General features: G+C 45.0%; 1 protein-coding gene across 2 annotated transcripts; it reads right to left on the bottom strand.

Moving 5' to 3' along the window:
• Positions 1-652: 652 nt before the first annotated feature.
• Positions 653-16,454, bottom strand: LOC110739381. 2 transcript variants are annotated; one of them, XM_021919837.1, is made up of 3 exons: positions 15,865-16,454; positions 2,370-3,839; positions 653-2,090 (listed from the first exon to the last, which is right to left on the bottom strand). In XM_021919837.1, the coding sequence occupies exons 1-2, from the start codon at positions 15,973-15,975 to the stop codon at positions 3,513-3,515; spliced, it is 438 nt and encodes a 145-aa protein (XP_021775529.1). In that variant the 5' UTR covers positions 15,976-16,454; the 3' UTR covers positions 653-2,090; positions 2,370-3,512. The 2 variants fall into 2 exon arrangements, 1 of the variants encoding a protein (XP_021775529.1); XR_002514790.1 differs by lacking the exon at positions 2,370-3,839.
• Between the last annotated feature and the right edge of the window lie 897 nt (positions 16,455-17,351).

Here is a 17,351-nt window from a genome sequence, read left to right on the forward strand (position 1 = left end):
AAGCAACTGGCGTAGGAGTGCAGCCACCCGTGGAGGACGTGCCACCAATCAGGCCCAGGCCGAGGCAGTGGCAAGTACGTCAGAGGAGCCACGACAGCCCCAAAGACGTCGTACCCCATGCTCCGTACCATGTACGTGATCGGTGGTCTGCAGAAGTATCTGGCCCAGCAATCCGGTGATTACGGTCACTCAACTTCAGCCATTGAAAAACTCGAGTGATAACCTCTAATCACAGCCAACAATATTTGCCTTTTAGTTTATGTTTTGAAAAAAAATCATCTAATATTTCTATTTAGTTTGAACATTCTCTTAGTTTCAGTATGGTAATGTTGAACAATGTGTTTATGTTTTAATTCTGATCAAATCTAATTTAGTAATATTTTGAACGTTGTAATTTAGTCCTATTTCTCATTCATGTTTTTTTTGCTATACGTTTTTTAATTAAATTTATACCATTTATATGGAGTAGTAGTACACGTTACTTCAACCAATTATATCCTTGGTACTAAATATGAAAACATAATGTGCCACCTGCGGCTATGTGGTACAGTATTGATATGCAGAAAGTACCACTACAACCCCCCTTTATCGAAATCCTATTACTGAACAAAATAAGGATGAAAATTACAAATCCTGGTTTTACAAATCAAGAGAAATGCTTAAAAATTATTAAAACACATCAAGGGTACAATTATCTTGAAAAATACAAAGTCTAAACATTATTTTTGATACATTTATAGGAGGGGAGGGAACTTGGGGTACCCACACAGTTGTAAGTTGGAGTTACTTCTAGAAAACTTGCAAACACTCCACCAGAGTTTCTACTTCGCGTAGTGAAGTACCCTAATGACCCGTCAACATCTCTCATTTGAATTCCTCCAACCGATTGAATGTACTCATTAGTTGACATTGACAGAGGTGTTTGGACAGCCGCAGCAGCTGCCGCCTTCTTTGCTCTAGCCCTTGTTGCATTTTTTTCCTTTGTCTTAGTCTTTTCTTTCCCCTTCTTCTCTGTGCAAGAGGGATAGCGTACATTTGTAGTTCGATGCGACTTCTTTCTCGACAAGAGTGGGTCTTTTATCCTCCCGGGGGATGAACCTTCACAGCTGCCTTGGAAAAGCACTGCCTAGTGTGCTACTCTTTGGCATTCCTGAACCTAAAACTCAGGTGTGTTTGTGCCCTCAGGTCTGCTGTTTTGTCCAACTGAGGAGGCAGTGCGAACAGTAGTAGCTGCAGTTTTAGTGTGAGCAGCTAGAGGACTCTCCTTTGCTGCTTCTTCACGCTTTTTGGCTACCATTGCGAAAACCTCATCAACTCTCACATCCATCAATTGCAAAAGCTATGCAACAGCATCTATACCTTCCTTACAAGTAGAAGCCTTGGAGCAAATGGGTTTATAGGTACGCATAAGTTTGTGATACTGTCTCACTTCATCTGTCTTCAATGGATCGTGATACGCCACTTTAACTCGTACGTGCTTCCGTTGCACGTCCTTCCGCAAAACGACGCAAAACGTACTTCTCAAGAACAACGCTGACTCCACTCACGTCATACACAAGGATCATGTGCCTACAAACTATCCCCCGACACTCAAAGTGTTTACAATCACATACGGCTTCATATGTGATCCTGTCAAAACACACCCTATAGCATATCCGTGCTTTCATCACTTCCTCTTTCCTTGCATATTTAGGCTTCACCCAAATACAATCCTCAATTACAAACTCAATTATATTAATCCCTATTTCGATTTGATCTAAGCAACGCAAATACAAAATCTTAGTGCACTCTCGTTGCACTTCTTTGAATTTGGCATCCTATAGCACTTTTGGAACAACAACTACGCTGGGAAATCAGTGACTACTGGCCTGACATACCGCAGTGTGTTTGAGTCGGCTATTCTTTCAGCTTCCGCTCTTATCGACATAGCATCACAATACCGAACAACAAACTCAGAGAAGGTGGTGTTCCTGTCAACATATCCTTTAAAAAATGGTTGAAATTTTCCGATCTTTGTGTTGTTTTCATTCTCGCCCAAAACAAATGCTTCAAATAGGCAGGGATCCACATGTACCTCTCCTCATACATCCCTGTTCACACAAACAATAGGGTATCCAAGTATCAATCACCTACAATGGCATGTGACTATGTGTGTGAGTGTGACTATGTTACCCGTGAAACTTAAACTATCAAATAGCCTGAAACTGTGACTGGGTATACAATTAAAAGTGTGACTATGTGTGTGAGTGTGACTGTGTTAATGTGAAACTGAAAATATCAAATAACCCAAAACAATAACATATAACATACATTTTGCACCACAAAAATTTCATACAATTAACGAAGAAAGTAAAGTAATTCAGAAATACCTTCAAGCCACTCATTGTCTACCAACTCGAAGTACAAAATTGCTTCCTCCCAACGATCAACGAATTCATCAACATCCAAACTACCATAGATATTTTTTTCCAACTCCTCCTTTATTGCATCGAAGTCCTCATTCTTACGTAGGTACTTCCCAAACTTTTGAAGAATGTGCCATATGCATCACCTGTGGCACGTATCAGGCATTGTCATGTGTATAGCTTTCCGAATAGCAGGATCTTGATCAGTAAGGATAGCTAAAGGAGCTTTACCCCCCATGTAGTGCAATCATGTTTAGAAAACCCACTCATATGTGTCTGCACTCTCCCGAGAGATTAAGGCACACCCAAACAATATACTTTGCCCATGGTGGTTGACCCCAAGGAATACATCAAAAGGAAGATGAAATTTATTAGTCAAGTAGGTGCTATCAAAACACACTACATCGCAAAACTCCTTATAGGCTGCCCTACTACGCGCATCTACCCATACAACATCCTGCAACGCACCATCCTTCCCAAACCTACATATATTAAAAAAAAATTGATTGTTTAAACTCATTTTTTTAAAATACTCAATCATCCCATTAGCATCGCTCTCCGTAAGCTCAAGTTTTTTCTTCTCCGCAACTGCATTCTCCAAGTCCTTTTGAGTAAAAGCCATCTCCTCCACTCCATTGCTCTCACGAGCAAAAGAACTATACATTTGAGATATTTTTACCCTAAACTTCTTCGCATTTTGTACCTACTTCACCAAGTGACTGTTCTTTTCTACCAACTCATGCTACCGAAACATCGAAACATCCTTCTCCTTTCTAGGTGTAACAATGTGACCATCATGCTCCAAATTCTACTTTCGGATTACCCAGTTCCCATCCTCATTCACACTAGTATACATCTCAACTAGACAACCACATTTATTTGATTAGCGCTTCAAAGCTGTTTCTTCATCATGTGCCAAACCTTCCTTTAAAACATCCACTTTACGCTTCCTTGAAGGTTTCCCGTAGCACTGACATGTCCACTTTGCATTCCTTTTCTGCTTACAACACCTTCCTTCTCCCAATTCCTTCTTCACCTTCCCTCACCTAGCTGCAGCCCTAACAATACCAAACCCCCTCTATCTACCATATCTCCAAAAATAGGTATCTACTTCTTCCCAACTACCAAATACCATGCCCACCGCAAGGGGTGGTATTTCCTCCTCCTCCTCCCTAAAAACAATCTCAACATCCCCCTATTCCTCTTAGGAGTTGTAAACCCTGATCCACTTGCACCAACATCTCCTACAACCTCTTCTACTTCTTCCAAATCATCGTTTTCTACTCCCTCACCATCTCCCTCACTTTCATCCTCATCTAAATACTCACATTCTCTTTCACCATCTTCATCACTACTAATCAATTCACCCTCAACTTCTACACCACCATCACATTCTTCTTCATAATCTTCAAAATCAAGTCCAACACTAACACCCTACATATATAAATAAACCAAACTACTCATAAATACACAAACATAACAAATCAACTACATTTATCATATATTTTGGCACATACCAACATTAACAAACAAAATCACAAAATCATTTCTACTATCTTTCATATTTATCATATGAATCAGATTGTAACAATAACATACAAGATCATTTCATACATTTCTACTGATTAGGGGATTTTTATCCACCAATCACCGTCTGACAAGTGGACCAACCAGGTTCCGCCACATGTCCTTCACGTAGGCCAATAGGAGCCTGCCACGTGTCAATCACAGATACGTCCTCTACGGACCAATTGAGACACGCCACGTGTCCACCCATGCCAAATGGGAAAACCGGCCAACAAGGCCCAATCCTGTTTAGAGGCCCGGTCAGCCCTAGGTTTACCCTAAACCTAGAGAGTGGCACGCTTCTCAAGACTATAAATACTTAATTAATCCTCATTAAAGGGGATCAAGCAATTAATCTCACCTGAAGAACAGAACAGAAACATTACGGAACACACTAATTACCGGCTGATCTCGCTAACAAAGCAGATTACCAACATTAAACACTCTCACCTAGAGAGACCTTATTACTTTAATTTCCGCATTAATTACTCCTTAATCAGGTACTAACTTGACCGTTGGAGGCGGAGCTCTCAGGAGTCTCCGTTATTTTGCAGGTACAGGCGTCCGGTTCCAGTCTCGGAATTGTAACTCTCCCGCAGGACATCAGAAAACCCCGAAACATTTGGCGCCGTCTGTGGGGAGAGTACTTCAGAGATGGCATCCAAGTCTGTACCGACCCCTGAAGAGAGGCGTCCCCTAGACGACCCTCAAGTTCAGTCGGACCATGACACCGAAAGTGAATTTGAAGTTGAAACTCATACAGCTCCAGACGGGACCCTAAGGGCCCGACGTACCCGTCATACCGAAAGGAGGGAACAGGAGCATCTTCTAACAGGAAGCGAGCCAGCAGGCGCACCGCCTGCTCGGCAACAGCCGACTGATGGGTCTGCTCCCATCACAAGGAACGAACTCATGACCTTCATGAGGGACTTCAAGGGAGAGATTCAAGAGTTGATCAACAAAAAGCCGCCTGCTTCAGTCAAGGAGCAGTCGGCCAAGAAACCCTCCACTTCACAGAAGAGGAAGCCAGTTCAAGGGCGAGAGGCGACTCCTCATCCTAAATCTAGGAAGCGGGAGCCACCTGCCCTTGATTTCACAAAATTCCGTTATCCTACAGGAAATAGGAAACCGGTTCGTCATATTCAGGCGGACGGGTCAAAGCAAACATTCACAGATGCTCGGCTACTGCTAGAGCAGAAGAAGAGTGACCGATTGTCAGAGTCGGCTTCTACTTCAGACTTTCAAGACAGTTTGCGAAATGCCTCGATGAGGCATACTCAGTAGTACCATGAGAGTCAGTCAGGCGGCACCTCCCGTCAGTCCGGCTTTCATAGTGCCCAGGCGGTACCAAACTTACCATTTGTGCCGCAACAACAGTATTTTATGCAGCCACCTCCATTTGGTGGACCTGCAGCAAAAAACGTCCAACCTATGGACTGGCAGCTACGGTTGCTTAGACTTGGTGAACAGCCGTCGGCCTTCTCCAAGGAAATTACTGAAGCCGCTCAGCCGGCCAAAGTGAAAAATGTACTAGTAGGCGCCTATGACGGCACTACTAACCCAGAAGACCATCTGATGGCATTCACCAACCTGATGTACCTTCAAGGGTTGGATGATCCCACTTGGTGCAAGTGTTTCCCAGCGACTCTCAAAGGAATCGCACAGCAATGGTTCGGCAACCTGCCGACTGGTTGTGTAAATAGCTTCAGGACGCTTGCTTACTTATTTGCCTCCAACTTCGCCATGAACATCCCTGCAAAGAAAACGACCCTTGATTTGGAAACAATTCAGCAGGGCGAGAAGGAGGGGCTTCGCTCTTACATCAGGCGGTTCAACCTGATGAGAATACAGATTCAAGGGTTACCGGATGAGGTAGCTTATACCGACTTTTTTAGAGGTCTCAAAGACGGGTCTACCTTCAAATTCGATTTGGTTTGAAAAAGGGTGGCGACTCTTCAAGAGGCCTTGATTGAAGCAGAAGCCTATATACAGGCGACTGATCTGTGTACGATAAAACAGTCGGACGGGAAAAGGTTCGACAAAAGAGAAGGACGACAGAAACAGTCGTCTAACAAAGATGAGAAAAGAAAAGAGGTCTGGGCGGATGATTCCTCTAAACAGCCGGCCCAGAAAAAGAAAAAAGAATTCAAACCATACTCCCCAAAGTATGTGTTTAACAAGGATAACCAGTTTATCCTAAAAGAAATAAAGGGACGGATCTCAATTGAGAAGCCGGTCCCCATGAAGGGTTCTGCAAACAACCGGAACCAAGATAAAATCTGTGCTTATCATGATGACGTTGGTCATCACACCAATGACTGCATCAGTCTCATGCGGTACCTAGACCGCCTGGCTGAGCAAGGTGATCTTGACGCTTATATCAAGAAATCTACGGGGAACACTTTCTCAAAAAAGCTGTCGGCCAAAAAGAATCAACAGGCCGACAGCTCCGATACAGATGATGCAGTCGTCTACACCATTGCAGGCGGCTTCTCAGGAGGCGGCCCCACTTTTAGGGGCAACAAAGATAATATAAGGCGGTTAGATGTAAATTCCGTTCACCAAGAACGGCCGTCCAAATATACATTTCCTGAGATTGTCATCACTGAAGAGGATCTAGGAGGGGTAAGGGGGCCGCATGACGACCCTCTCGTTATTGAATGTAAAGTGGCCAACCAGAGAGTTGGCCGAATCCTCATAGATACCGGGAGCTCCTCAGATCTCATCAGCAGCAAATGTCTGTCGAAACTGAAATATCAGACGGACTGCATACATCCGGCCTCCCACCCTTTAATAGGGTTTGGAGGAGGAGTCGTCCACCCACTGGGACGAGTAGATTTACCCATTCGCCTGGGCAAAAAAGGGGAAGGACGACACATGGTAGTCCGGTTCCTAGTGGTAGAGGAACTCTCGGCTTACAACATGATTCTGGGTCGACCAACCCTGAATAATTCCAAGGCTGTTATAATCCCGTCTCTTATGTTGCTCAAGTTTGAGAGGGATAATGGAACAGTCGGCTCCCTAAGGGGAGATCAGAGGATGGCCCGAGAGTGCTATCTCTCGGATGTCAAGCCCACTGTTATGGCCACTGGGTCAAGTGGAGAAAAAACAGACCTTGACAATGTCAAGGAGAGTGCGCCTGTTCAAGAAGCAGGCGGCAAAAAGAGAAAGGCGTCCCAGACAGAGTCCGCAAGAAAAGCGAGAAAATAGCAATCATTGGCAGAGGAGCGGTCGGATGAGTTCCGCCCTCAGCCGGCTGGTGAGCATGCGGACCTGATCTTAGACGACTCACGTCCTGACCGAACAGTCAAAGTTGGGACGACTGCTCTGAGAAAGCTTGGTGACGACTTTCACAACCTATTGAAAGAATACAAGGACATATTTGCATTTGAAGTCCATGAAATGCCAGGCATTAGTCCTAATCTGGCGGTACATAAACTCGCTGTGGATCCGAAAAAGAAGCCGATACGGCAAAAGAAACGGAACCATGGCGAAGAAAGAAGTCAGGCGGCAGCCGCCGAAGTTAAAAAATTACTTGATGCAGGGTTCATTCGGCAATGTTACTTCCCAGACTGGGTTGCAAATGTGGTGCTTGTTAAAAAGCCGAATGGCACCTGGCGAATGTGTGTAGACTACACAGACTTAAACAAGGCGTGCCCCAAAGACAGTTACCCTCTGCCTAAAATTGATAACCTGGTCGACTCAACAGCCGGCCATGCCTTGATGAGTTTCATGGACGCCTATTCTGGTTTCCATCAAATTCCCTTATGGAAGAAAGATCAGGAGAAGACGGCCTTCGTCACTGATCAGGGGTTATACTGTTACACGGTCATGTCGTTTGGTCTTAAGAATGCCCCGGCTACCTTCCAACAAATGATAAACACTGTGTTCTTTGATCAGATTGGGAGAAACGTCGAGGCATATATTGATGATATGATTGTCAAGACTAAACTTCAGAAAGATCATCTGTCGGACCTCCGAGAAACTTTCGCCACACTCAGGCGGCACCATGTCATGCTCAATCCCAAGAAATGTGTATTTGGAGTTGAGTCTGGGAAATTTCTCGGATTCCTTATCAATCAGAGAGGAATAGAAGCGAACCCTGAGAAGGTGCAGGCGGTCATTGACATGCAGTCGCCTCGTACCATCCGAGAGGTTCAGAAGTTAACGGGTTGTCTGGCGGCCTTGGGAAGATTTCTAAGCCGATCAGGCGACAAATGCCTATACTTTTTCCAGGCAATTAAGAAAAAGGCAAGGTTTGAATGGGGGCCGGATGCTGAGGCCGCCTTCCAGAAATTAAAAGTTCACCTGCATTCCTTGCCGAGGCTGGTCAGCCCTTTGCCCAAAGAGGTTCTCTACATGTACATGGCCGTCTCTGATCATGCGTTAAGCGCTGTTCTCCTTGCTGAAAGGGACGGCTGTCAGCACCCGGTCTACTTTGTCAGTCACGTACTGAAAAATGCCGAGTTGAGGTATCCCCTAGTGGAGAAATTTGGTCTTGCACTCTTCATGGTTGTTAAAAAATTGAAGCCCTACTTTTTGGCACATACAGTCGTCGTGTATACAGACCAACCTATCAAGCGGCCGCTGACCATCATGGAGTCGTCAGGCCGAATGATCAAATGGGCCATAGAAATACAGAGCCTCGAAGTTACTTTCGAGCCTAGAAAAGCAGTAAAGGGGCAAGCCTTTGCTGACTTTATTGTAGAGATGACTCGTCCTCCTGACTCTCAAGTTCCAGACCAAGTATGGAAGGTATATGTGGACGGAAGCTCTACTTCAAATGGTTGTGGAGCAGGTGTCGTATGTCAGTCTCCAGAGGGCGACAGGTTCGAGTATGCTCTACGCTTCAGTTTTCAGGCCTCAAACAATGAGGCAGAATATGAAGCTTTACTAGCCGGGATCCGCATGTGCAAGGCGGCAGGGGCAAGAAAAATAGACGCCTGTTCCGATTCACAATTGATAGTGAGTCAGTACAATGGCGAATAAGAAGCAACCCATCCGGCCATGATCAAGTATTTACAGGCGGTCCGACAAGCAGTCGGCTCCCTTGAGGATTTCCATCTGATCCAAGTCCCGAGATCAGAAAACAACCAGGCGGATGCACTGTCAAAATTAGCATCATCCGCCTCCTCTGATACTCCTCGAACTGTTTTTTGGGAAGTAATGGAGAAGAGAAGCATCGAGGAAAACCCTATTGGAATCCTAGACAGAAGCTCAACCTGGATGGATTCAATCAGGGCATATCTGACAAACGGTACACTGCCGGATGATCCTCAACAGTCGGCAGCACTGAAAAAATGAGCCACTTGTTTTGAAATGATTAAGGGAGAACTTCACAAGAGGGGGTACCTTCAACCCTTCTTAAAGTGTGTTACTCCTGAAAAGGGACGAGAGATACTAGATGATCTTCACTCTGGTTACTGTGCTTCTCATATAGGTGGTAGGATGCTTGCTCAAAGGGCAAGGCGGCAGGGCTACTTTTGGCCTACTTTGGAAGCAGATGCAATGGAGATGGTGAAAAAATGTGACAAGTGCCAAAGGTTTGGCAAACTAATTCACCGTCCGGCTATTGACCTCACTACCATTCACAGCCCACTACCGTTTGCTAAGTGGGGCATGGACATTCTGGGTCCATATACGCCTGCTACAGGCGGCAGAAGGTACATACTTGTTGCCGTTGACTACTTCACTAAATGGGTAGAAGCGGAGGCTGTAAAGGGAACCAAGACGAAAGAAGTAATTTCATTCATTTGGAAAAATGTCATCACTCGGTTCGGGGTTCCCATGTCTATGGTTTTTGATAATGGTCCCCAATTTGAGACGCCTGTTCTCAAAAGCTGGTTGGGAGACCAAGGAATTGCACACTACTTTGCATCTGTCGGCCGTCCACAAGCAAACGGCCAGGTAGAAGCCTTTAATAAAATCATCTCAGACGGTCTCAAGAAAAAGATTGAACGAGCAGGCGGCCTATGGGCGGATGAACTACCACATGTTCTCTGGGCCATTAGGACGACTGAAAAAGGGGCGACTGGAGAAACTCCATTCCTCCTAACTTATGGTGCGGAAGCTGTTCTTCCAATAGAACACTACGAGCCGACTCTTCGAGTAATGCTATATGACGAAGAGGCAAACTGGGAAGCCATGCGCCTGGCATTATACTCACTTCCTGAAAAGAGGGGCAATGCTGTCTTGCGCCATGAGATCTATCGCCTGAGAATGACTAGATCATACAACAAAAAAGTACACAAGCGTCCACTCAAAGTAGGGGACTTTGTACTTAGAAAAATGGAAGCAGTTGGTAGGGCTAATGAGTCTGGCAAACTAACTCCCAACTGGGAAGGACCCTACCGAATCTATGAGGAAGTCAGGGACGGTACCTACCGTCTGGAAACACCAGACGGACAACCGTTGCCTCGAACTTGGAATGTAGATAATCTTAAGAAATATTTCTTTTGAATGATGTAAATAGTCAAGAGCTACTTAATAAAAGTGCACTTACTATTCAATTTTGTATTACGAGGGGCATGCCGTCTGTACCTTTACAGTCGGCTACTCTCCATTGAGTTTTTCACTCTATCTTCAGAGGGGCATGCCGTCTGTACCTTTACAGTCGGCTACTCTCCATTGAGTATTTTACTCACAATACTTAGCTAAAAAGATTAGGGCCTGGCCGACCCTGTGCCTAACAGGCGGCTACCCTTCTTTTACTTAACACCTACGTTCACCAAGAACTTACCAAGGCCACCGGCCGAATGATCAGACCAGGCGCCAAGCCAACTGATCAAATCTACAAAACTAATACGACCTGTCCCAACATCATAGCAGGCGTCCGACGGCATCCCTCCGGATGAAATTCGTCGCAGAGAGCAGCTCCCTTTTGGGTGGAACATTGTTCTATAAACTAATTACACGGCACCTATACGACTGTCCCCAAGGGCAACCACGTAGCCGTTTTTGAGACAAGGATAACTCTATCACTAACCAAACCAGTGGTAGCAGTTGACATCTGAGTCAGATGACCGCCTGTATTACTTGGGATAAATGCAGGGGGTACCTATTGAGTTAATAGCCAACAAACATTGGCGAATCAAGGGGTCTAGCCGGCCTACGCTGCCTGGTACCTCTACTTCTCAAACAAAAGTGACGGCGACTGAGTAACTCCAACGTTAATTCATAGTCACTCCCTCAAGGTTTGAGTCGTCCGCCTGTTTTTAACAAACAAGGGCACTCAAACCCCTATTCCTACTAGGTAACCTATTGAGTTAATAGCCAACATTGGCAAATCAAGAGGATCAGCCGGCCTCCGCCGCCTGGTACCTCTACTACTCAATCTAGATGGTGACGAAGACAAAGTAACTCCTATGTTAACTTAACAGTCACTCAAACTTAGTATGGAGCCTAAAAGGTATGAGTCGTCCGCCTGTTTTTAACAAACAGGGACTCTCAACCACTACTCTTGCTAGGTTAACAAATTATGAGTTAAAAGCCAACATTGGCAATAAAGGGAAACAACCGGTACCCGCCGCTTGTTATCTCTACCACTTAATTCCTTGGCGACTAGGTAATTACAAAAAGACAGGCACGCCTGCCTAAAAAGGATCCAGACAAAATAGTTCGAATACCGATTGAATAAATGGCCGACTGATCGTCTATCCTGGAAACAGACAACCAGTCGTCCAGGGGCATAGGCGGCGTACTAACTATTTGTACCTGTCTGCAACGTTCAGCCATGTACAACAGTCGGTCTAGTAAACAATGGGATATTAGATATGGAATACTTAGACAAATTTGAAGCAAAACAAAAATTCATTAAAAATAAGCCGGTCATTAAAGACCAGCAAAATATTCAAAGCCCCGGCCCCCTGGCCGGGTAAATACAAAGCAAACGGCACGCAGGCCGTGGAAAAAATACATCAAGCTTAAGAAGGGGGTAGTTCAGTATTAGCAGCTGCCGCCTGGTCAGCACTCTTCTTGCTGGACTCGGCTTCAGCTGCATCCTTTTTTGATGCCTCACCCCCAAGTGGCACAAGCGCCACAACCGGCTCCTCCTCCTCCTCCAACGCATCTCCCAACGCCTCTTCTTCAGCAGCCGCCAGGATCTCTTGATTATATGTTTCCGAACACTGGCGGTACGTTCTTTCCCAAGAGGCAAAGTCGGCATTGGGGAACAGGCGGCCCCAGGTCATGCGCTGGATTTGAGCGGAGTCTTCCATCATCTCCCGGACGAGCTCTTTCTTCTCTTGCTCGGCCTTTTCCGAAAGCTCTTGGGTAAGACTCTTCTCTTGGCTCACCAGGCGTTCTTTTACGCTGGCCAAGGATTTCTCCATGGCTTCGTAAGAGTACATTTTTTGGCGAAGAGGTTTCAGCTCGGCCTTAAGATTTGTGATGGTCGCCTCCAGCTCGTCATTCTTCTTCTGGGCCGCCTCTAACTGAGCCCGAACAGCGGCGGTAGCCTGCGCCTGATAATAAAGAATATCAATGGTCAGTACTTCATTTTGGGCAATTTGAAACATTGCCTTATCACAGTTAGAGGCGGCCATAGCCAGCCTTTACCTCTTTGTTTTTCCGATCAAGCGGCTTGCGAAGGCTGTTAACTCGGAGCAGGGCCTAAGTATAAAAAAAAACAGGCGTCAGTTTCCAAACAAAAAAGATAACAGGCGTCCTGGAATTCAAATACTCAAAAAGTATACCTCAGCAAGGACCCCTGCAATCCCATCAAGGTCAAGGGTGCCGGCACCCCTGACCGCCTCCCTTTCAGATGGAGGAACTACTTTGATCATGGACTTGGCTACCTCTACCAAGTCAAGCCCCCGAGGGCCGGCTGCATCAAGCGTAAAAAAGCAAGTTAGACCTAGTCATGAAGGAAGCAAGTGTAAAAGTTTTTACAAGTAATTGTCCATACTTCTAGGCGGCCCCGCCGGGGTTTTAGAAGAAGTGGCCGGCTGCTTCTCAGCCGCCACTGTTTTCCTGGAAGACCCAGGAGAGCTTGCAACAGTCGTCCTCCGGGCCTTGGGGTCCGGCTGTTGCGAGGAAGAAGCTCTTGGAGTGCCCGACTGAAAAAAAAAAAAAAAAAAAAGAGTTAGTATATGCATAAGACAACTCCTAAAAGAGGAAGAGTTTCGAAGCCTACCAAGGGTTCCCCCTTGTTGGGGGAGTCGGTACAAGACTGTTGCATGAGAGAGGCCCGCAACATGGCCGCCGCAGTCTTGGATGCTGTTATTTTACTCATGGCGTCAGCTGCAAAAAATAAACAGCAAAGTTAGTAAAAATCCCAAGTAAACAAGGCGTGAAAAAACAGAGTATTTGTCAGGCCGGCTACCTCTAGAGCACCGACTGCTGAGGCCACAGGCGGCCAAAAAGTACTCGTCGTAGAGCCACTTGAAGCTCGGGACGCAGTTTAGGGGTACTTGCTCTCGTACCCCTGAAGTAGAGTTCACCCTAGTCTCTTCTTTGAAGAGTCCTTTGTCTAGGATCTCTTTTTTAGCCTTTGGGGGAACAGGTGGCATGCTGCGGCCGCCTGCGAGAAGAGGCGGATCCCTATTCCACTTGTTAAAGCGTTTGTTCAGCTCCGTGTCTGAACCCTCGATGATAAGGAAGGTGTTCCGCCAATCCTTCCATTTGTTCGCCTTACCTCTCGTCATGAGGTAGCCCCTATGGCTTGTTAATTGATACCAGCCGGTACCTCCCGACTTAGGGGTCCGGCTGAGATAGTTCATGTGGGCGAAAGCCTCAAAGCTTGGCTCCACCCCGTACATTTCGCACCCGGCCACATAGCCGAGTACGTTCACCCAAGAGTTGGGGGCTAACTGCCATAACCCCAAATTATACCCATCTAAAATCCGCTGAACAGCCGGATGTAATGGGAAGCGCAGTCCAGCTTTGATGGCCGCCACATAGCAGCCAAAGCAGCCGTCATCATAGCTGGTACCAGCCGGCCAGACGACAGTGTCTTCTGGATCCGGCACGAACAGTAAAAATTCCGGGCCCATTCTGTGGTTAGCTATAAAGCTCTCCACTTTGTCTTGCATGGCTGCGATCCGACCCCGGGGTACCGTGCAGTAGTAGGGGGTGTTTTCCTCTCTGTAAGAGGCGGACGGCTCCGCCCAATTTTCCCCTTTCTCAACTGCATGAGAAAGCCTCGCCTCTTGTAGGCGGCTGTTTCTTTCTTCTGAGCCTGGAGAAGCGTGGCCAGAAGAGCTGGACTCGGACTCGTCCTCTGACGAGTCCGAAGAGGACGACTCCTCCCCTCTCCCAGAGGGGCCCGCCTCCTCTCCCTTAGAAGAAGAAGGAGGAAAATTAGACATATCAACGGTGAAATGGGAAGGGACCACCTTGACCCCTCCCTCAGAACTGTCGGCTTGGCAGCCGCCTCGTTTCTCTTCTACATCTGGCGCCTGGTCAGATGTTTCACTAATGAGCACCCTTTGGGAGGAGCCGTCCAAGTTTGAGATCATAACAGTCTTTTTTGTTCTGGCCATCACGTTCTGCATAGACACAGATACAGTCGGACTTTGTATAAAGGGTAAAGATGGGTCCAGAAAAGGGCAGGCGGCACTCCTAATCCTAGATTCAGCCGTCCCCGGTGACCGGCTGATCACTAACTTAGGTCGTGTCGTGTGCTTCCGTGGTGCCATTTCAAAAAATAAAAAGAAAATTAAGAGTAAGAGAACTGAGTTACCTGAACGAGTGACGGTTGATGAAGTTCTGGAAATCCGGTGCAGTCGGCTTGTCAGAACAGGCGGTAGGCAGAAAAGGTCCGAAACGTCAGAGCAAGTTCAGGGGTCCGAATGTTCTCGCAAAGTTCTCAAATGTGAAAATGACCGAAGTCAGCACTTCCTTATATAGGCAAAGTGAGAAGGCGAAGGGTCGCTTCCAAATTCAAAATTTGGGCGGGAAAATCTCTCGGCCATTTGCAAGGTGACACCTGTAGCAGGCCGTCGCCTGTCACCGTGCGGCACCTGTCACAGGTGACACGTGACCAGTCACGTGCCACCTGTGAGGGGCAAATGATTAGGGGATTTTTATCCACCAATCACCGTCTGACAAGTGGACCAACCAGGTTCCGCCACGTGTCCTTCACGTAGGCCAATAGGAGCCTGCCACGTGTCAATCACAGATACGTCCTCTACGGACCAATTGAGACACGCCACGTGTCCACCCATGCCAAATGGGAAAACCGGCCAACAAGGCCCAATCCTGTTTTGAGGCCCGGTCAACCCTAGGTTTACCCTAAACCTAGAGAGTGGCACGCTTCTCAAGACTATAAATACTTAATTAATCCTCATTAAAGGGGATCAAGCAATTAATCTCACCTAAAGAACAGAACAGAAACATTACGGAACACACTAATTACCGGCTGATCTCGCTAACAAAGCAGATTACCAACATTAAACACTCTCACCTAGAGAGACCTTATTACTTTAATTTCCGCATTAATTACTCCTTAATCAGGTACTAACTTGACCGTTGGAGGCGGAGCTCTCAGGAGTCTCCGTTATTTTGCAGGTACAGGCGTCCGGTTCCAGTCTCGGAATTGTAACTCTCCCGCAGGACATCAGAAAATCCCGAAACATCTACTATCTTTGATATTTCATGCCCCTATAAATACACATACTGATAAAGTACCTCCCACAGCTAATAATTTTTCAAAAAATTTACCCATTACTTTCATATTAAGATAATTATACAAATTCATCATATTAACAGCAATTCGATACATTACTATAACTACATTCACCGCACAATGACCAGAATAGCACATACATTACTCTTTAACAAAAGATCCACCGACATTATGAACATTGGACAAACCCTAACCCCAAATTCCTTCAATCAATTGATAATTAAAAGCTTATAACAAATATAGTAAACAACAATTACAAATACTTACATTTTCACTATTAAACCGTAGCTCCCTTTTGCAGCCATGACCACCTTCCTCAACATCACGCATGGCTTCAGCTAAATCCACCCCTAATATATCCTCTAAACGATTTCGCATCTTCTCAATTGGAGTACAAAATTAATTGTTCATCAAACCTACTCTAATTTTATCAATGTCTTTCGAATTCAATTTCTGGATTCGTCCAATTACAGCTCCATCAACTCGACCCCCTAATCCTGAGTTCTTCGGCAAGAAACAGAAAAATAAAAAATATTTATGCGTTTTGATTTCCCGCTCCTTAAGTCGTTTCCTGTTGTAAGATTAGTTAGCTATTGTTCTGCTATACATGTAAACATACATGTTGGCATCTTTAGGACCACTTCCTTACACCAACTTCAGAATAATCACAGAATTACCATCCTATAAGTTTAGAAACATATAGGAGCTATGGGACAAGGCTTAATCTCATGGAAGAGCTCTAAGCCGAATATGAGGAGAAAGAAAGAGGAAACAATTGAGGAGATCAAGGGAAGAGAGAAGCCATAAACGGCTGGTTTAGGAGTTAGAGAAAGGAACAAGGAATGTGGAAGGTCGTGGAATAAATAGGGTTTTGACAGGTTTTTTTTTTTTTTTTTTACTTTTTGAAAAAAAAAAATTGTTATTATAAAACAGATGGTTTAACTATTAAGGGCATTCTATATTATAAATCTATAGTTTATTACAAGAAATCAAACTTAACTGTTAACTAAGAAAGGCGTTTTTTATGATTCAATATATATAACGTTCTTCTACCAAAGACGTTCTATTTAATTAGCAAAATCACAAGAAGCAAATATTTTACTCCACTCTCGGCGGCCCATCTTTATGGAAAAGCGTTTCTTTCGCCTAACAAAGCAGTCTGGTGTATATTTTTCAAAGTTGTCAGGAGGACTAATTAATTCTAGCCTCTCCATTAGCCACATCTGCAAAAAAAAATCAATGCAAATAATTAGTATTACTATACAAAAATATATATTTTTGATTTCTATAATTAAAAATATTATTTTCTACCTGTAATAAAATTAGAGAGCCTCGAAAAGGTTCCTTTGGATTTTTCTTTAATTCATCCAAACTAAGCATAGTTTCTCCAACAATTAATGGCATTGGATTCCTCCCTGATTCAATTTGTTCCATGTCAGACACTAAAATTGCTTGACCTTCACAATTATTTTCACTAGTGAGGAGATATTGGCTAAACATGCAAAAGAGAAAAGCTCTCCTCCTATTAACATGAAAAGACTCATAATATGGTCTATCAAAGTAGTGGCGTGTAAATTCTTTCAAATTAACTACAGTTCCATCTACAATATTTTCTAGATCCCTGTCTTTAAGATTAAAGAAACGCTCAAAATCTTTATGATAATATATATTCGCTCATATTAGGAATTACCGCAAGATCCATGGAAGGAAAGCTTAGAATAGCACAAAATTCTTCCGGTAAAGGACTAATTTCA

The sequence above is a fragment of the Chenopodium quinoa genome, unplaced genomic scaffold, assembly GCF_001683475.1.
Source record: "Chenopodium quinoa cultivar QQ74 unplaced genomic scaffold, ASM168347v1, whole genome shotgun sequence".
Taxonomy (NCBI): Eukaryota; Viridiplantae; Streptophyta; class Magnoliopsida; order Caryophyllales; family Amaranthaceae; genus Chenopodium; species Chenopodium quinoa.